Genomic DNA, 21042 nt, shown 5'->3' on the forward strand with positions numbered 1-21042 from the left:
GTTTCTGGGCACTACCAGCATATAATACAAAATTCACAAAGTTAGAGGCTAGGGTTAGGCATTTGACCAGTCCAAAAATAACCGGTAAAATGTTGGTCAAATATTTTAAAGCACTAAACATTAGAACAGTAACAACAGTAACAAAAAAAGACTTGATGGTCTTCAATAGGCTTAGCCTTAGATACTTATGCCTAATTACAATAAAAGGTTACTTAACTCGGTTATTTTAACTCAGAAAAGTGCAAAAGCCAATGAAATTAAGTTCTAAAAATTACCTTTCTAGCAATGTTAAACATTAACATTTAAATGTTACTCTAAGAATGAGTAGTTACAAAAGAAAAAAAATGAAATTTAATTATGTTGGGGCTGAGGTCTAATGACTGGGCCCTCCACTGCCCCCTCAAGCCTTTCAAAGTTCATTTCTATACATTTGTCTAGTCAGTTTAGTTTGTAAGCTCTTCGGGGCAGGACCATGTCTTAACTTATTTAATGTGCTCTATAAACCACCATGTATGTTGGTGGCCAGGTACGTATGTATGCATGCACACACATTTGTTCTAGAAGATTCCAGCCAATCAAGATGCTTAACTTTCAATTACTTCACCTTTTCCCCCAAACAGGTAGCATTAGCATGTAGTGAAGTGCGTGATCAACACTTTTAGATAGTATCATGGTGCCATCTGTTAGCAAACCTATCTAAAAGGCAGGCCACCGCCTACACCAGGGAATTCTTACTGAAATATTTGACCATAGTCAAATAGGTGCTTAATTGACATTATATGACAGGTCAATTGACCGGCTTGCCAAACCTATCTGAGACACAAAAAAATAGTTAGTATTTTAAACAAACTGCCAATATAAATACTTTAAACCATTTAAATCATTGCTAAATATTTGCACATTACCCACATGAAGCATGGAGGTAGCTTTAAGAAGTATGGCGAGATGAAAAATTACCACTTTTGTCTGCTTTACTGCTATATGGAGCTGAGAGCCAGACTCCACAGTGGATCCAGTGTTGTGTGCTCTAGGTGTCTAGGATCAGTTTAGGCCCCAATTCTGCAAATAGCTCTGCAGAGGTGAATCCCTGCCTCCCCCCAGAGCTGCTTGTATAACTGGAATTTAAGTTTCTGCTGGAACAGTCCCTCTGATCAACAATTAAAAAGAACTAGGAAATCTCTAGCCAAGTTCTCAGCCATTCTTTGTAACCTACAGTCATGTTTTAACTTCTCCACCTTCTCTCTTTCCCCCATTCCACCCTTCAAACAACTATGCACTAAGGTCTTCATTTCTGGCTGTTGCTTCTTACATTTTGTTTTCTGAAGTTGCTAATGCTTCCATATTTCCAGGTTCAGGAAAACCAGTACACACAGCTCAACTTTTCACAGCTCAACTGGATAGATTTTCCATAAAGGGAGCAAAGCTAGACACTGCAAAAATACAGTGGCCTCTGTTCACATACAGTATTTAATGGGCTCCATTTTAAATGTCAATATTGGCTAATTGTTACCATTCAGTTACCACAATTACTTCTTATTCAAAACACAGGGGAAGACTGTGGAATTCCCACTACCAAGGTACGCTACAATCATTTTGATTTCCTACCTTTACGAAGGTGTCTTCAGTCACACACAAGGGTACATTGTAATAGTGCAGCACACACGCAGGTGGCTGGATGATATTCTTAGATGCTTGGCCGGCACTGGTAAAGCGATTGTTCTTGCTCATGGCAAAATCCTTGTAACTACTCGTACCATCCTCCAGCTCAAATATCTGACTGGGAACCACCGAGTGCTGCTTGGACACACTAGGATTCAGAGAGAGACAGTTAGAAAACACCACTCCATCCTGGCCAAAACTGTTCAGGATCCTACTTTTAGCACAGGATGTCTTGAGGCAAGGAGGACAATATATGACATGATACTTGCAGAAGTGTAATTGATTCCCTTGTTTAATGCTTGGAGAAGGGTTGACAGATATGGCAATAATTCAATTTTTCATTAATGATAAGTAAAAAGTTAGCTACTGTCTTTGTACATTCAGTCAAGTATGTTTACAAAGGTGTGTGTTGTAGTGTTAAAAATTATGTACATCTGGTTTATATGTGAATGTACATCTGGTTTATATTTTACAGATGTATAGCTTGAATATCCAACAAGCAGTTTGATGCCCCATTTTGTGTTATTTACCACTTTAGATTCTTATTCCAACTGAATTATTTGAAAATTTTTGTGAAGTTGTCAACCTCCTACTGTTTTAGCAATAGAAGACTGACAATTTGCAGTCAAAGCAAACAAGAAGTGAACTGACAGTGTGATAAACTGCATATTTACCAGACATTAAGCCTCTTCCCAAATAACTTGACATTGTTGAGATGTGTGACAGCTCTTTCTACAGCATACTCATCACCCATTTCTACCAATGCTGTGCCTGGAATAGTCTTCATAAATTTTACCTAAAATAGTTCAGGAATAAGTGACAATGCAGCTCAAAGGAAACCACTGGTGTAAGAATTTTCAAGTTGTACTGGAAAGTATATTACATGCCAACATAAAGTGTTTCCTGGTACCAATAACTATGTATCTAGAAAATAAGCTGTTTGCAGACCTTAAATTCCAACATTAGATAGACTGAGTTGGGTTTAGTAGCAACTTCCAAGTTCCTAATAAAATATGTTTTACCTTTTCAATATTTCCATACAAGCAGAATAGGTTGAAGACCCTCGAACAGTTCATCTTTAGCTGATGCAACCCACTAACCATGACAACTGAGCCAGAAGGGTTTCCACCATGCATGTAAGAGGAGGAAGCCTGGGGTAGTGGGTAAGCAACAAGCTCTGGAGTATCTCGAGATCCCATTCGGTACCGGCTTGGTAAAGGTAACAAAGGACCATGTGACCCTACAGAAATGATAGAGACCAACGTAAACACTACTCAGCCTAACTCTCATTCACTTATAATATATTAAAAGGTCCGCTATACAAGTACTTGATTTAAAAGAACACTGTCCACTAAGAACACTTTGTAATTTACTAATCTAATTCCCTTTTTCTAGTTAAAAAGATTCAGATCATGCTGTTTATTTTTCCCTCTCCCCACCCTCGATGTTTGAGTAATTTCAATGTTCAGTTAGTTTCTCCTCTGCTAACTGAAAATTCAGTGACATAGTAGAACTGCTGTCAAATGCACAAATCGAAAAGACTATTTTAATAAGAATTTTGGCTACCGTACTCTTGGCGGTTACTTGGTAATGTGTATGCCCCCTTACAAAGGGCAAGCCTGACATTGTGAATCCAGCAACTGCATCTCATGTAGGCCCTGGTGCTGACATTTGCTGGATGCAGGCACAACAGCCCACATACGAACTGCAGCATCAGAACCACAGTAGGTAGCTTTCCTCTACCACTACTGACCCATCTAGCATGCAAGAGCACACAACCCCCCCCCCCCCCCCCCACCCACACACACACACACACACACACACACACACACACACACACACACACACACACACTAGAAACAGTTATGGTTCTCTGAAATAAGCTTTCTGGCCAATTTAGTAGTCTGGTGGCAGAGCACCATGCCCCTGCAAAGGGAAATAGAAGTTTGAAATTCTAACTCGAAGCCAGGCGAGGTTGGAATGATTCAGAAGCAGTGCACTCAATTTTTGGGAGGAGATGGTGGAGGCAGGGAAAGAAGAATGTCTTCATACAGTTCTCCAACTAACTCATATGCAACATGCATATTTAAGGATTTACATTAATACAAATAAAAGCTGTCTTGTTTTCCATTATAGGTAAAATGTCATTTTTCATGAAGCAAAGTGACAAATTTCACAGGGGGCTAAACTGCATAAAACAATGTTTTAATGGTCACCTCTTTACTGAACTGAACAATATTTTTATAAAATGTGCTTGAAGTATTTCAGTGAATCATTTTCATTCACATTTTAGCTTGTAGGAGCTTTAATATCAGTGCTTCCTCTAGAGGGTTGGGGAGGTCTCCTTTCTTTTGAGGCCTGGTCTACACTACAAAGTTAGGTTGGCAGAAGGCAGCTTGCATCAACCTAGTTGTGCATATGTCTATGGTTAAATTTATCTCCCACTCAGGTAGACACCCTGTTATAGTGACATAGTAACCCCACCTCCCAGAGTGGAGGTGAACCATGGTCAATGCTTCATGAGTATAGACACCGAGTTACCTATGTCGACCCTAACAGTCCTCCAGTAGCTGTCCCACAACGTCCAACACTGACCATTCTGGTCAAAATTGTGAACTCCATTGCCCAGGGGTCATGGAAACCAGAAGCCCTCACCCACCCCCTTTAAAAGCCCTGCAAATTTTTTAAATGCCTTTTCCTGATTGTCCAGAGTGGCAAGCACACCTAGCTGCGCACTCCACCATTGTGTGCAACTGCCTAGCTGACCATGCTGGCTGCATGTTCCAGACGCACACTGGCCTGGAGTACACAGGACATATTGGATCTTCTGGGCCTGTGAGAAGAAGCTGTTCAGGCACAACTACAGACCAGCCATAGAAATGTGGGCATCTACAAGGAGATTGCACAGGGAATGCAAGAGAAGGGGTACGACAGGGACCAGCAGCAGTGCTGCATGAAAGTGAAAGAATCATGTGGATACAAAATATAGCTAGATTCTCACTGGAATTTATCAAAGGAGACTATGACAGGCTGGGGAAGACTCTTAAGGAAATCGAGGCTCAGGTGATCTTCAGTGGGATTCTGCCTGTCCCTAGAGGTGGACAACAAAGGTGTGACAAAATTCTGATGATGAACAGATGGCTCAGGCAGTGGTGCTATAAGGAGGGCTTTGGGATGTACGGTCACTGGGAGGCATTCATGGACAGAGGATTATTCTCTTGGGATGGACTTCACCTGAGTAGGGAAGGAAATGCACTTCTAGGAAGGAGGCTGGCACAACTGATTAAGAGAGCTTTAAACTAGGGAGATGGTTGGGAGATGCCCAGGTAATCTCCACATCTGATTTTAGCATTGAGAGGGAGGAAAATGAAGTAAGAAAGGACACAGCAGTGGGGAGCAGAATGGACATTAAGAAGAAGGATAGTGTAGATATCACTCTAGTAATATTGGCAATAGAATGACTGTGCCAAATCAGGTAAGGACCATAAGCGAACCCAAACAGCAAAAATTAAGATGTTTGTATACCAATGTGAAGAGCCTGGGTAACAAAATTGAGGCACTAGAGCTACTGGTAGAGGAAGTGAAACCAGATATTATAGGGATAACAGAAACATAGTGGAATAGTAGCCATGACTGGTGTACAAGTATTGAAGGGTGTGTGCTGTTTAGGAAAGACAGATATAAAGGCAAAGGTGGTGCAATAGCATTGTATATCAATGATGAAGTAGACAGTAAAGAAAATAGAAATGATTCAATGGATAAGAGTCTGTCTGTCTGGGCAAAAATCACATTGGGGAAGAAAACTACTAGAGTTTCCCCTGGACTAGTGCTTGGAGTGTGATAAAGACCACCAGGATCTGATTTGGACATGGATAGAGACCTCTTTAAGGCTTTTATTGAAGTAAATACTATTGGGAACTGAGATTACAGGAGACTAACTTCCCAGATATAGACTGGAGGACCAGTGCTAGTACTAGTCATAATAGGGCCCAGATTTTACTGGTTGTGATAGCTGACAGATTCCTTCACCAAATAGTTACTGAACCAACAACAGGGGATGTCATTTTAGATTTGGTATTGGTAAATAGTGAGGACCTCATAGAAGAGCTGGTTGTAGGGGACAACCTTGGTTCGAGCGACCGTGAGCTAATTCAGTTCAAACTAAATGGAAGGATAAACAAAAATAGATCTGTGACTAGGGTCTTTGATTTCAAAAGGGCTAACGTTAAAAAATTAAAGGGAATTAGTTGGGGAAGTGAACTGGGGTAAAGAACTCATGGATCTAAAGGTGGAGGAGACTTGGAATTACAAGTCAAAGTTGCAGGAACTATCTGAAGCCTGCATCCCAAGGAAGGGGAAAAAAATTCATAGGCAAGAGTAGCAGTCCAAGCTGAATGAGTAAGCATCTCAGAGAGGTGATTAAGAGAAAGCAGAAAGCCTACAAGGAGTGGAAGATGGGAGGGATCAGCAAGGAAAGTTACCTCTTGGAAGTCAGAATATGTAGCGTTAAAGTGAGAAAGGCCAAAAGCCAAGTAGAGTTGGACCTTGCAAAGGGAATTAAAACCAATAGTAAAAGCCATATAAACAGAAAGAAAACAAAGAAAGAAGAAGTGGGACCACTAAGCACTGAGGATGGGGTGGAGGTTAAGGCTAATCGAATATCTAAACAAAGACTTTGCCTCCGTTTTTAATGAGGAGCTTGGGGATAGTGGTAGGGTGGCTAATGGGAATGAGGATATGGAGGTAGAAATTACCACATCCGAGGTAGAAGCCAAACTCGAACAGCTTAATAGGACTAAATTGGGGTGGCCGGATAATCTCCATCCAAGAATATTAAAGGAACTAGCACATCAAATTGCAAGCCCATTAGCAAGGATTTTTAATTAATCTGTAAACTCAGGGGCTGTACCACATGACTGGAGAATTGCTAACAAAGTTCCTATTTTTAAGAAAAGGAAAAAAAGTGATCTGGGTAACTACAGGCCTGTTAGTTTGACCTCAGTAGTATGCAAGGTCTTGGAAAAAATTTTGAAAGAGAAAGTAGTTAAGCACATTGAGGTTAACGGTAATTGGGATAAAACACAACATTGCTTTACAAAAGGTAGATCATGCCAGTCCAACCTGATCTCATTTTTTTAGAAGATAACAGATTTTTTAGACAAAGGGAATGCAGTGGATCTAATTTACCTAGATTTCAGTAAGGCATTTGATACGGTTCCACATGGGGAATTAGTTAAATTGGAAAAAAATGGGGATTAATATGAAAATTGAAAGGTGGATAAGGAACTGATTAAAGGGGAGACTACAACGGGTCATACTGAAAGGTGAACTGTCAGACTGGAGGGAGGTTACTAGTGGAGTTCCTTGGGGATCGGTCTTGGGACCAATTTTATTTAACCTTTTCATTACTGACTTTGACACAAAAAGTAGGAATGCACTAATAAAATTTGCAGATGACAAAGTTGGTAGGTATTGCCAATACAAAGAGGGATTGGGATATCACACATGAAGATCTGGATGATCTTGTAAACTAGAGTAATAGAAATAGGATGAAATTTAATAATGGAAAGTGCAAGGTCATGCAATTAGGGAATAACAACAAGAATTTCTGCTATAAGCTGGGGACGCATCAGTTGGAAGTCAGAGAAGGAGAAGGACCTGGGCGTATTGGTTGATCACAGGATGACTATGAACCGCCAATGTGATGTGGCCGTGAAAAAAGCTAATGGGATCCTTGGATGCATCAGAAGAGATATTTCCAGTAGAGATAGGGAGCTGTTAGAACTGTTATACAATAAGCTGGTGAGACCTCATTTGGAATCCCGTGTGCAGTTCTGGTCCCCCATGTTTAAGAAAGATGAATTCAAACTGGAACAGATTCAGAGAAGGGCTACTAGGATGATCCGCAGAATGGAAAACCTGCCTTATGAGAGGAGACTCAAAGAGCTTGGCTTGTTTAGCCTAACGAAAAGAAGGTAGAGGGGAGATATGATTGCTCTCTATAAATACATCAGAGGGATAAATACCAGGGAGGAAGAGAAATTATTTAAGTTCAGTACCAATGTGGACACAAGAACTAATGGATATAAACTAGCCATCAGGAAGTTTAGACTTGCAATTAGACACATATTATGCATATTATGGTGAGAAAAGAAAGGACACAATCAGTGAGGAGCAAATGGAAATAGTGGGAATTCAAGGCTTGAGGGTCTCTTGGAGAAAAAGTTAGAAAGTTAACCTGTATTGTACTACACAATACATCTGTAAAGGAAAAAGCAAGACAAAATACACTGACTTCTGGGGATTAAGATGATCAAAAATATAAATAAAAACTTAACATGCATATGTGACTTATGTAACATTTTAGAAATCCAATCACGATCTCTGCCTTCAGACCACTAAAGATGAAGATGGACTGCTTACTTTGGGTTATAAAATAGTAGATGCCCTAAAAGCACTGATGTAATTTGCTAACCGAATCTTGTAACAGCGATAGCAATAATTCCAAAGCTTTCCCCCCCAGGTATTAACAACATACTACTAATTTCAGACAACAAGGAGATGGATAATTAGAAGGGAAACAAAAATATTCAAAGCTACTATTTTCAGTAAGTCTCAAAAAGCTCTGAAGATTTTTCTGAAACTAATTAATGTAACAAATACTGTATAAGTATCAGTTATTAAGTCGTACTGCCTTGTGTAGAAAAAAAATCTTGGTGCAGATATTTATCCCATCATTGTCCAGAGTGGTGGCAACTTACAGATGATATTGTCCAAGGGGATAAATTTGAAATGGGAAAGTCAAAATACTTTTTCCTAAAGAAAGGTTACTAGTACAAAACACTACAGGATTCGTCATATCACAAGCTCCATGAACACCACATGGACTGACAGTGGCACATGTGCAACAGCACCACTGACAAACTGCAGAAGCTTAAGAGCAGTCTAAAATTATGCAGTCCATACTTCAGTGTAACCTTAAATATCTGTAATTCCACCACCCAAAAACTAAAAGCTATGAACCACCTGCCACCCTATGTAACTTACCATAGCCATCATGTCTAAATGATGAAGGGTGTTCTCCCAAAATGGCTTGCCTCTGGCGGCCCTTCCCTCTGTCTAATACACAGGAAAAAAGCAGTTTTAACAACAGACAAGTACACACTAGTTTTCAAATTAAATATTACAGTTTCATCTAATAAAAGAAAAAATAATTTGATTCATGGTTAACTTAAAAAATTACCTATTCAAATCAGTTTTTAAACACAAGCTGTCATCAGAGGACACCAAAATTAAAAAGAGGTTGCCTGCATAACAAAGTCCACTTAAGTTGAGAGGTTTTTGTTTTTTTGCGAAGAGAAGGTACAGAGACACTTTAAAATTATGGGAATGCTTTGAGGATTTTCCTAAAGCGACATCACACAATACTATAGGTAACCTTTTAGAGTAGGATTTACCTATGCATGTCTTAAAACAAGTTTTAAATACAGTACTTTTGAAAGACAGTACCTGAATCCTACTATTAGCTTCAACAGCAACACATTTTCAAAGTGGGCTTCTTTCAAGAAGTTTCAGCATAAGCCAACAACAACCTGTATTACACGGTTTCACAATCAGTAAACAGAGAGCATTACATAAGTGTACAGCTATATTTACATGAACACCTATTGACTTATGGGAGTGCTGAAAGGATTGTACATTACTGCATTATTCATGCTGTATCACAGGTTATATTTCAATTGCTGTAAAATGTCAGAATAACGCACTTCAACAATGGACAGTCCTTTGAGCAAACCTGTTTTTATACATTAATGTAAAGTTAAGCAAGGGGACAACATTACTGGATGAAAATAGTGCACCACTTTCAAAAGAGTCATTTCTAGTTAGCGAAATGCTGGGTACTGGAAAAATTTGAACTTCCAAGTTTGCCTTTGGTAAGCAGCAGTTAATTTTAAAGAACATTCTGTGTTTTGTTAATAAACCACTTCTTGAAGTGCCATATTCAAAGATATGGTGAAATGTTAAAGTTTGCTATAATCATCACAATATTTAAATATGACTCAATGAAGGAAATTGACTCTTCAACCCACAACAACTGGAGAAGTTTTCCCAAAGTCATGTGAACTACTGAGTCCTCTATGACAGCATGCAACGGGAGATGAGAAATTACATGATTTCCACCTAGGATGTTGAGGATAGGTTCCTGGCTAGATGATTACCTTGTCAATAAATATCAAGGGAGGATAGGGAATATTTTCATAGTTCTTTGGCCTACAGAAAGTCCCTTTGAATAAGATCTCTTTCAGAGAACAGAGATGAAAATTAGGTTTAAAATCCCAGCCTGTGGTTGTAGTCCCTTAGATCTATGTAGATTAACTGGTACTGCAGCTAGCTGTTAAAGAGCTCTAACTTTAGTGGAGGGAACGCCTATGAAGCACTGGTCTCATAGCAAATGGCACATGTGAAAGCAGTCAGCCCTGTTGGCACGAGGGAGGAGGCATCTTTCCTCAACCAGGCACCTGACGACAATATACATGCAACCCAAGAATATAATCCCCACATATTTACAGGTATTCCTTAGAAAGCTTGTATAAGTGGAGAATGGTCTTGGTGGATGGAAAAAAAACAAACCTTGTTACCATACAGGACTAGAAATAGTTCATTCTTAAGAACAGATGCAAGAAATGTATCCTAAAACAGAGGGACATGAGGTGGGATCCTGGCTCCACTGAAAGCAGTTCCAAATCTCTCTCAGACTTCGGGGGATCAGGATTTGAACTATGGTGCTCAATACTGTTTAGATGGAACTGAAAGAAAGCTCAAAAGGCAAGAAGCTAGTTTTGAAAATATAGTCTAGGTCTTGAGAATTTCAGAAGAGACTGGGGTACCTCAGCCTAAAAGAGAATCAAGAAATAAATGCTAGGTCTATTGAGAACTTCTATTGCTATAGAATACACAGTGGTAAGCATAGCCTTAGAATGAAGATCCCTGGGGATAAGATTTTGTTTGCTGAAGCTAAAATCTTGCACTCTGGGTAGATCAAGTAGCACCCTCAGAACTTCAGGACGCGGAATGGCCTGAAGAGTGCATGTTGAACAGTTAGCATGTTAAATAAAGTATGGCGAGGAAGTGCTGGGATAATTGCAGTGTTACTTGGGCAGTAACTGCTCTATATGCTTGCTTCATGGATGAAAACTAGCTAAGGGAGGCATAGTTCAGTTATTTATGTACTCCCCTTTTTATTACTTTCTGGAACAAGGGATGCATGCAACAAAGAAAAACAATGTTTCAAAGGAATAGCTGGATAATACAGATCTAATTCCCTTTCCTCTTACATAGTGTGAAAGGATGTAGCGTCAATATGTTGATGACAAAGACATTCAAGCAACTGAACTCAAAAAAAAAAGAACAGATTTGTGCATTTTTTAGGCCAGAGTGTTATGCTGGCGAGAAGCTTCTCATCTCCCACTGTTTCATTTACTGGAGGACTCCTGGTCTATAGAGTCAGATATGGTTGTAACCTAATTACATGAAATAAAATGTGTCAAATTTGAGACTAAATGCGGTAAGCAGCCATAATATAAATTGCAATCGCTAAGAAACTGACAATCCATTTAATCGTTCAGGTTTTTCATCTCTTCAGGTTCTATACTGTCAGGTACTATAAACATTTTTCTCAATTTTAATACTCCTGACGACTTAAGAGTGAGTTTCTGAGTTATGGTTCAAATATTGAAATTCTACCATCAACCAATACTGTAGCTCCCTTGTTAACTTTTTACAAGAACTTCATTTTGAAAATCCAAAATCTGTATTTTTAATTATACAACAGTTTTACAAGTAAAACCACTACTGATAACACCCAACATTTCTGCAAAAATATAAGTTTGAGCGTGCATCTCATCAGAGAGACGTCAAAGCTCCCACTTTCATATTTAAGACGCTGAAGATACTCTACCTTGCTCAGACACATTATGTTTCCACCTCCATGTTATGCACTCCTAGATTTCTAAAGATTACATTATAGAAAAACTATTATTGTATACAAGTCACTGAACACTGCACTGAACAATTACAAAAAGAGAATACTTTAAATACTTTACAGAAGTCAGGCTACACAGAAATTTGTCTTTTACATTTTTAGTCATATTTTCACTATTAAGCAGTAAGCTCCAATTAGTTTTCACAGATAAGAACCTAAGAGACAAGTTACACTTGCACCAAGTGTGCACCTCCTTGCTTCAAATACTTAAATTTTATATACCTGAGGGGGCTTGTTTAATATTGTATTATCAATCCCAATCAACTACAGATAAATGTAATCCTTCAGTTTACTTACTATGAGACAATTTTACACTGTAAAGACTGACTGCAGTTGTCAAATACAGCAAGGAATAAAATAAGAGTATTACAACAATGTAGACAAGATGAACAAGACATGGGATTTACCATTTTCTGGAGGTTCTTAAATTGCAATTGTAATTAAGGGAAATAAGACCAGTATACATAAAACCTTGAACAGAATGGGTACAGTCTATAATGGTATTCATCCCATGCAAATCTGAAGTGCTTTAAGTGTCCTCCTTTAACAACTTGGGGTGGTGGTGCATGTAGTATGCAGACAAGGTGAATTGCAAGTCTGAGTTTTTTCAGAGGGCTTTTTGCTGATGCCGATATAGTGCATGATGAAGTGTAGAGTCAGCCTGCTGGAGTCCTCTATCCTTCTCAATGCCTTGTCCAACATAAGGGAAAAAGTCCTTTCCATAGAGAAGCAGTGTGCAAGTTTGTAGTTTGTAAGGAATAGTCTGTATCACTTTCCTCTCCTCCAAAGAGTGAGAGCTGCTTGGAGAAATGCAAGTCCTTGAACTGCGAACATGCTTGTATGTGTGGGCTCCTTGTTGAACTAAATAGCTCATTGTACACCAGTAGGGGGCACTAATGTTCAATGTAATTTTTTTTCCTGGATTACATGTTGGCCTTTGCAAGACAGCTTTCACCAGCAACGGCTTGTTTGAAATGACTATTGCATTACATAAGCTAACCATGTATCAAGTATTGTCATTAGCATAGGCAAACACTAACAGCTATAACATACAAAAAAACCTACCTCGTCTGCCCAGATATGGTTTAGTGTAGTCCCAACTATCATTGTCGTTTCTAATGACATTAAGTCGAGTTGGCTGTTAAAATTTAAACACAGGGTAAGTCTTGAACGTATGCACTTCATCAGTAAAACAGTTAATAGAGAAGATCTGAGCATTACCCTTGCATATTCAATTTTTAGTGTACAGCATCCTGCATATATATCTGCTCCATTGAGTGCTGCTTTAGCCTTCTGGGCACAGAGAACTGATTCAAACATAATCATGTTAAGGACTTTTTGGTTTTAAAGAAAGATTAGTTTCCCCCCTTCCAAAATAATGACGCAATCCAAGACATTGTAGAGCAGAGCAGTTACTTTGCTAGAGATAAATAAGAGGTCTAAACAGGCACACTAGTTAAAACTGCTGAACAGCATTGTCAGTCCAAGTTCTCAGCCTGAGTCACGTGGTACCTGCCTTTGAAGCACATGCAGCCTAGGTTGAGCTGTTCCATTATTTAAGAATGGACTCACTCTGCTTGCAGCCTATGCAAGTTCAATGAAAGCCTTAGTTATTCACACAAGTCTCTCTGTGTTGAGAGCTTATCCAACCTATAAATGGCACACACTACCCCTGAGGGTGAAAATGGAAGTGACCATTTCAGCTGATGTAATATCTTATCTACATGGCCATATAGTTTATAGGAAAGTAGTGTCTGAATCTACCCTGCCAGATATTAATGGTCCTTGTGGACCCTGCTTATGCACTTTAACAGTTTGTTAATGCATGTCAGCAGGGTTCACACAGACATGCAGTCTGTGACAGGCTATTGTAGGGTTAATTCAAATCCCAGCTTGCTGCAAACCAAATGTTTGTGTAGACAAGCCTGAAGTTTTAAGCTTACTACACACTACTCAGAGTGGATACACTACCGACAAATTTGGCAAATGACTGTGCCATGGTAAGCAAGGACAAGGTTCAAACTAAATCCTTGAACAAGAAGGCTGGAGCTGGTGTCTCCCTTTACTACTACTAAAACCAGGCATGAAAGGTTGGTCTGGCCAGACATGAACTCTATCACCCAGCATGGAAGGAACTGAGGATATAAAAAGGAAGAGATTTGAGTAGTTTGTCATTTCCAAGAAAAAATTCCACCACTAAACCATGAGAGAGACTTCTTGGTTTGGATTTATCAATCAAACATTATGTTTGTAGATGGACAAGCAAGAGACCCAAAATGGACATTTTTGACAGCTGATATTATATTTGTGGCCTGAAATCAAAGAGAAATTTGCTTTAACTTCATTGTCCGGCAGTGAAGACAACAGCCTTCAAGACAAGTGTCCCTGAGATGTGCTAGCCTCAATACATGAAATAAATTTCATATTCTTTACGTACTCTGATATTTTAGTTCTCTGGAGACTAGCACAAGAGCATACAAAATGCCTGCAGAAACCTAGAGCGCGGTTCATGTCAGGGTCCCCTCTGCCCCTGTATTCAGTGGCCTGCTGTGCTAGACAGCCAAGATGCAGCAGAATCCCAACACAGCCGACCAGACATTTTGCAGCACCTTTTTAATGGGGGAAACCATGAAATTGACTTTATACAAAGTGCTGCCAAATGCACAAAAAATGATTAGCCTTTCTGTTACATTAATCTTAGGGGTTACTTTCAGCACAATATATAAAAACACTGCAAACAAAGATGTGATTTAAAAGTGGTAATATTTAGGTTAAGGTTCATCTGTTGCATACACTGGAAATGACAAAGCATCTTGAATTTAATAATTCTCAAAATTTGTAGAGCTCAAGATTAATGTAAAATTTTACTGAAATACACATGCTTAAGTCTCATCTGTAGTTGAGAATATACAAAAATCAGTATTAATAAAAGGATATTCAACCATTGCTTGTATTCCATTTCTCTTGAATATAACAATGCGTTGCACTTTCCCAACAGGGTTGCAGACAGTATACAAGACATCCTATAAATGAGGAAGAAAAGCTATTTTTGTGAGATGTTTCAAATTTGACATTTTTATGAAGGTTCACAAGTGCTATACAGGTCTTCAAGGTGTGTGTATGTTCATGCAGTAAATTTCACTGTATCAGCATTTAGTTATCAAAGGATAAACCCAATTATTTATCAAATTACAGCTACTTTACATGTATATTAAGAAATGTTAATCTTAAGATATGATTTTCCTTATGTTGTTGTATCACAATCAAAAACAGTTGACACTCTCAAAGAAGATTGAACCTAGGCAATTTCTAAAATACATAACCTCCTAAAGGAAGCATTCACACATATATTAGGTTTCACTCCAGGTTATAGCTCAGGCCACAAAAGAAGAGCTCCTCTCCCTCTGTGCCATATCTCTGGATAATATCTGCAAACAAATTCAGGACTCAGATCTCGCTCTCTTTACCCCTCACCTTTCTTCCTCTGTGCAAACTACAATTTCATCTCAGTCTGACTTATGGAGGTTTAAGACATCCGTTTAAACTCAACATGGCTAAAACTGAGCTCCTAATCCCACCCCCAAATGCCCTCCCCACTACCTTCTCTCTCAATCACTGTGGGCACCACCAACATTCTGGCTCGTCACTCAGGCCTGTAACCCAGGCCACATGTTCAACACAGACCTCTCTATAGGTCCTCATATTCAGCCTATGTCTCAATTGTGATAATTCTTTAGGCATCTCAGCTCTAAAATATCTTATCCATCTGCACAGTTAAAATTCTCATCCTAAACACTCATCAGCTGCAATCTCCTCTCTGGTCTTGACAAATGCAACCTCGCCCTGCTCACATCTGTTTAGAATACTACTGCAAAGATTTTCCTAGCCATTGTTTTGATGGTGTCACCCCTCTTCACATCCTTCCACTAGCTCCTTCTTCTCTATCACATCAAACATAAATTGCTTTGTCTTCACTGTCAAGGCCCTTCACAATCTATCCCCACCATACCTCTCATTTGCTGTCAAGATGTCAACTCCTATCTCTGATTGGCCCCTCTTGTTAAATTTTCAAACAAGCAGCTTCATGGTTATCTCATGCTGCCCCTAATACTTGGGAGGAGCTCCCTACAAACAACTGCAAAATTCACTTATTATCCCCCTTCAAAATTCTCCTTTGCTGTGATGCCCATAAAAAACTTGACCCTGGTTAGGTTGTTGGTATGCTGAGACTATATATTTTTTCTGTGTTTGTACAGCACTTAGCACAATGTGGTCTATAGTCCTGGTCCTTGAGTAGGGCTCTTAGGCTATGATAACAAGAATTATGTTTTTGTAGTGCTGTAGTACATGACATTCAAAGCTTAATTCATAATTTATAGAAATCCCATTTTCAGTCCTAACCTTTTATATAGTGATGAATAGGACTTGAATTTCATCTCCAGAAAGGGGAAAGACACAAATAAGAGGGTGTTTTGTATTTCCACTACTCTGCATGAGACGTTATACCCAGGTCAGTACAATATGCAACATCTCAAGTATCAAGAGTAAAGAGGGATGTTTTAATGAAACGACACATTGTGATGCATCACAAAACTCAGACAATCTATTGCCTTGGTTTCCAACCTAGTAGATCAATTTATGGCTAGAAAATAAGTCATTTAACTAGTGAGAACTATTGTCAAAACTCCAGGTTCTCAAGTCCTGTAATGGGAATAAAGAGAAGTGGGATTTTATTTTTAGAATACACTTGAATATGTGTCCAAGTAGTTGTGACTTTTAAAATAAAGTTTTAGTAATCATCGATGAATCACTTGAGAATGCCTATTCAGTTCATTCTCCCTGAAGCACATGGCATTGGCCACTGTCAGAAGACAGAATACGGGGCTAGATGGACCATTTGTCTAACCCAGTGTGACCATTCTTATGTTCTTAGTAGAATGGCTGCTAGGGTTAATTGTAGAGCTGACAAATAAGTCTTCAAAGACATTGCATTAACGCTTATGAAGCAAGATGGGATGAGCAGAGCTATTAAGCAATGTCTGAAGGTTAAATGGCCAGGATTTTGAAATATTAAGTTGCTACATACTTTCTGAAAGACATTCCAAAAGTATTGCTATAACAAGGGGAACGCCATTCAGTTTTTAAGCCCTTAGGAATATTTGTGATTGTGAGTTCTATTGTATTGTTTTCTGCTCATACTAACTTGCCCTGATAGGATATTAATAGTTGCCCGGAGCAAATATTACTAAAAATGTACTACGTACTTAAAGCATATTAACTGCTAGCAAATTTTATGAGTGCGCAAGCAAGCAGCATCTAGTTTTAGGGGAAAAGGGCAACATTAACAATGAAAAAAAAAATCAATTAAAAAGGAGTGCCAAATACTCCTGACTCCAATTAGCCAAACCTGTAAATCATATTGTTTTACTTTCTGCAAACATAACTGATGTTTTGGATACACAGCACAAGGTCTTATAAACTGTACCCTCATACAAATGGCTGTAACCAAAGTATTGGCTGCATCTATGGAGAAATCTGAGGTACATGATTAACCTGAATTCATTGTTCTAATAAAAAATACAGCAAAACTGACTGCATGTTACAAAGCTTATATGTATACCCATAATTCTTCTGGTTCACATTAATATATTACATAATTATAACAAAAAAGCTTATGCATTGAAAGTGAAGTTGAGAGGTTTTTAAAAAATTTTAAGGAACATACCACTGTGATTGGGTAGAGAGGATTTTGAATTGATAATAGGAGAACTTTATTTCCACCTGAAGGATCATCAGTGTTCCCTGGCCGAGTGATCCTTTTGCTTGTAGAATAGTTGAAAAAAGCCTGTTGTCCAGCTATATACACTGGCTCATCTGCAGCAAATGTCACACACTTCTTGGCACTTTCTATGTTTTCAAACTCCACCAAAGCCTGGCGTTTGAATGGCATCATCATGACATAGCTGATCAGTAGAAAAACACCAGAATAAGTTCTCCTAATACACTATTTCTTAAGATCACTTAATTGTCATAAATAGAACAATGTTAATTTAAAAAAAGAATTCCTTAGTGTAAGACATCTTCATAAGTTAGTAACTTTCATTCAATTCCCTAAACTTAGTCAGGTAGCTATAATTATAAAGTATGTTTGTACAAAAACATTGAACGATTTATTAGCAAGTTAGATAAGCAACAAGCAGTGTTTTCAGGATATAAAGAGTTACATATTAGGCTACTAAAGCTTTTAATGTTCACAACTAGCCGCACTAGAAATATGACTAGCTGAGGATTTTACTTCCAAAACGTTTTTAAACTGTAGCTAGTAAATGGTCATAGTCAAGTGAAAATTACAAAAAGAGATCAAAGCTTTGGCACAGTATCAGAGAATGAGAAACCGTTAACTCCAACATAACTATTCTTAGCGTTAACTATTGAAATAGTTGAATGTACAATAACGAGACTTTGTTTGATTAGCCATCTTGTGTATAGAAAGCATCATGTCTGCAATGAGAGACATTGCCAAGAAGTTAAGTATTCCTGTGCTAACAACTTAAATATTGATAAAAATGGCTATTTTGAGATTAGGGATGTCATTAAATGAGTCTAGCAGAACATTTAGTTTTGTTCTCAACAGCAATCTTACCACCAAAGCTCCTGACCTGCCCTGAACCACCAGAGACATGGTTTTACTACACTCAACATACCATATGGTTCCAAATTTTTCAAGAGCCTCCACAAGGTCCGCTTCTACGACTGATTCACAGAGTCCTCGGACATGGACGACAGGAGAAACAGATACTTTGTGATGACTTCCACCCACATCCTAACAAAAGCACAAAACATTTCTAATTTATATCAGAACTTAAAACACAGCTACCATTAACAAATATAAGTAAATGCCTGACCTCCCCCCAGCAAGTGTCTCCACCCACAAGATCTAACAAGTAAGTCTCAAAAACCACAAACAAACAAAAAATTCAACTGAGTCAGAACAAACATGTTGTTGAGTTGGGTACTGAGGTTATCTTAAACATTAACCAGTTAAATTAGACCCCAGTTTCCAAGTTTGCTCACCTGCATTAGAAAGACCTTGTCTATACTAGGAAGTGAAACATAAGTTACCAAAGATTTCTGCTGTGGGACACATCCTGCTCAGCTGGGGAGGAAAATTGTTTGGATGCAGCACAGATAAGGCTGAACAATTTTTTTATATTCTTCCAACCTAATTTAAACCGATTTTTGTTGGCAATGCACAGAGTGGACAAGAGGACTGAAGATCCATTACTGAAATCTGGACCAACCTGAGTCATTTTCCTAGTATAGACAGAATCTGAGTTTCAACAGCATTTTCTCACACTACACAGGAAGAAGAGCAACTAATTGACTACAGACCCTGTGTTTGATGTAGATTATGCACTTTTCTCACATCACTGAGCACTACATCAGCACTTATCAGAACTACACCTAAGAGTCAGCACTTTAAAGAAAACAAATCAATGTTTTTATATATTTTATATCCTGTTTTCTGATCCTAGGGGGCATTTGTAGACCTCCCTCTGTGATTAACTACTTTTAAAAGATTCAGTGACTCAATGACATAGCAAACCCCACAATGAAGATATTCAGAGCTTAATGTTATCAAAGAATTTAATTAGTCAATTCCTTCATCACCATCCCCAACCAACGGCCCGCACTAAGAATTGTATAGGTCAAGTCATTAGCACTGAACACAAAAACATCCAAGTTTCCTTTAAATATAATCACCATGTTTATGCATGACTGAATAGTTCAGGTGGTAATTTTTAGTTAATCTTTCCTTATGTATCCTGGAGATAAGAAGCATGGTAAATTTCAGCCCAAGAGAAAAAAGATGAATAAACTGAAGAGGGAACACACATTGAAAGATCCAAAGATAGCAGGAAAAAATAGACATTAAAAGGCATACTAAATAAATTGTGACACAAACAGCTGTTGTGATCAACTCTTGCCACACTGCAGATTAGTGCAATGTGAAGCTAATGTGAAATAATTTTAACCAGGTCAGTTTTGTGCAAATATAGCTATGCAAAAGTGTAATGTCTTCCAACTATAGTGTAGATCATAGTTTCTCAACCTGTGGTACGCATACCCCTGGGGGTATGCGAGACACATGCAGGGGGTACGCAGCAAAAAACCCAGCCGCCCACTTCCTGCCCGGTCCCAGCTCCCGGAGTGGAAAATTGAGTGTTGGGTACTTATTAAAATTTTCAGAAGTTAGGGGGTACTTGCTACTTAAAAGGTTGAGAAACACTTGTGTAGATGCCTTGACCTGGGATCCTCAAGCCACTTCATGATATAATTAATTAAATAAAGAGTTTTGTATAAATTAGCTTCTAAGATTGTCTTTCTTACAGTTCAAGAAGTTCTTCTTTTCCCCTCTGAACCTTTTTTTGAGTCTGCAAATTCTGGTAAATTGACTGCGACTTTAAAATAGATATGGGTTTACAGTGTCTTATATTCTTATTTGTACTTAGGTGTGCAGTAACTGCATTGAACATGAATCTCTTGCAAAAGCAGGACTTGTCTCTTTAAATCCAGAGTTCTTCCCTTTGAACAACTATTTTTTTTGAAGTCTTAGTAATATTTCCAAGATTACTGTCCTCAGTATCTGCAATTACAAGTGCAAATGGCTTTGACACTGAAATCCTTATAAACAACCTCAGAATTTGCAAACTCTGAAATTAGCCAATGAATAAATTACTTTGAAATCTTAAAAACAATGAGAGTCCTGTAGCACCTTAAAGACTAACAAATTCCTGCGGGCATAAGCTTTCGTGGGCTGTAACCCACTTCGTCAGATGCACTTTGTCAGTGGGTTGCAGCCCACGAAAGCTTATGCCCGCAGGAATTTGTTAGTCTTTAAGATGCTACAGGACTCTCGTTGTTTTTGCTGTATACAGACTAACATGGCTACCCCTCTGGAACTTTTGAAATCTTAGTTTTAGTTGCAGATTGTTGTAGATATTTGCAGGATTATACTATTTTAAACTGCAACATGTGTTTGAAGAAAAGTGATGGTGGCAGCGACAGGGGAGAACACCAATCATATTTGCATAAATCACTACAATATGTTTCCTGAATTAAATCAAGTATCTTTGAGGTCTAACACAATAGTTATAAAATTAAACAGAAGATTATTATGCTTTCAGCTGCAGATGTTTAAAGATTGTGGAGAGCTGAGGGAAGTACCCAGTGATTTCTGTTTTCCTCTTATTCTGTCCTCTCCTGCTGGTTGGAAGCAAATCCAGTTCCAATCCAGTCATGGAGAGCACCACTTCTTTCCTCTTTCCACTCATCACAGG

At 38.5% G+C, this 21042-nt stretch overlaps 1 protein-coding gene across 2 annotated transcripts in view; it reads right to left on the bottom strand.

Annotated features, from left to right (window-relative positions):
• Positions 1 to 21042, bottom strand: part of HNRNPLL (heterogeneous nuclear ribonucleoprotein L like) — a 36200-nt gene that overhangs the window by 5947 nt on the left and 9211 nt on the right. For both annotated transcript variants that reach the window (XM_067532927.1, XM_067532928.1), the window contains exons 2-10: positions 18406 to 18524; positions 17427 to 17664; positions 14639 to 14724; positions 12923 to 13019; positions 12767 to 12839; positions 8707 to 8778; positions 2682 to 2899; positions 2334 to 2455; positions 1606 to 1807 (exon numbers count right to left, since the gene is read on the bottom strand). In XM_067532927.1, coding sequence (XP_067389028.1) covers positions 1606 to 1807; positions 2334 to 2455; positions 2682 to 2899; positions 8707 to 8778; positions 12767 to 12839; positions 12923 to 13019; positions 14639 to 14724; positions 17427 to 17664; positions 18406 to 18524 — 1227 coding nt within the window. The remainder of the gene's footprint in view (positions 1 to 1605; positions 1808 to 2333; positions 2456 to 2681; positions 2900 to 8706; positions 8779 to 12766; positions 12840 to 12922; positions 13020 to 14638; positions 14725 to 17426; positions 17665 to 18405; positions 18525 to 21042) is intronic.

This window comes from Emydura macquarii, unplaced genomic scaffold (assembly GCF_026122565.2).
Source record: "Emydura macquarii macquarii isolate MOO-44397 ecotype Brisbane River unplaced genomic scaffold, CSIRO-AGI_Emac_v2 contig_3305, whole genome shotgun sequence".
Classification (NCBI taxonomy): Eukaryota; Metazoa; Chordata; order Testudines; family Chelidae; genus Emydura; species Emydura macquarii.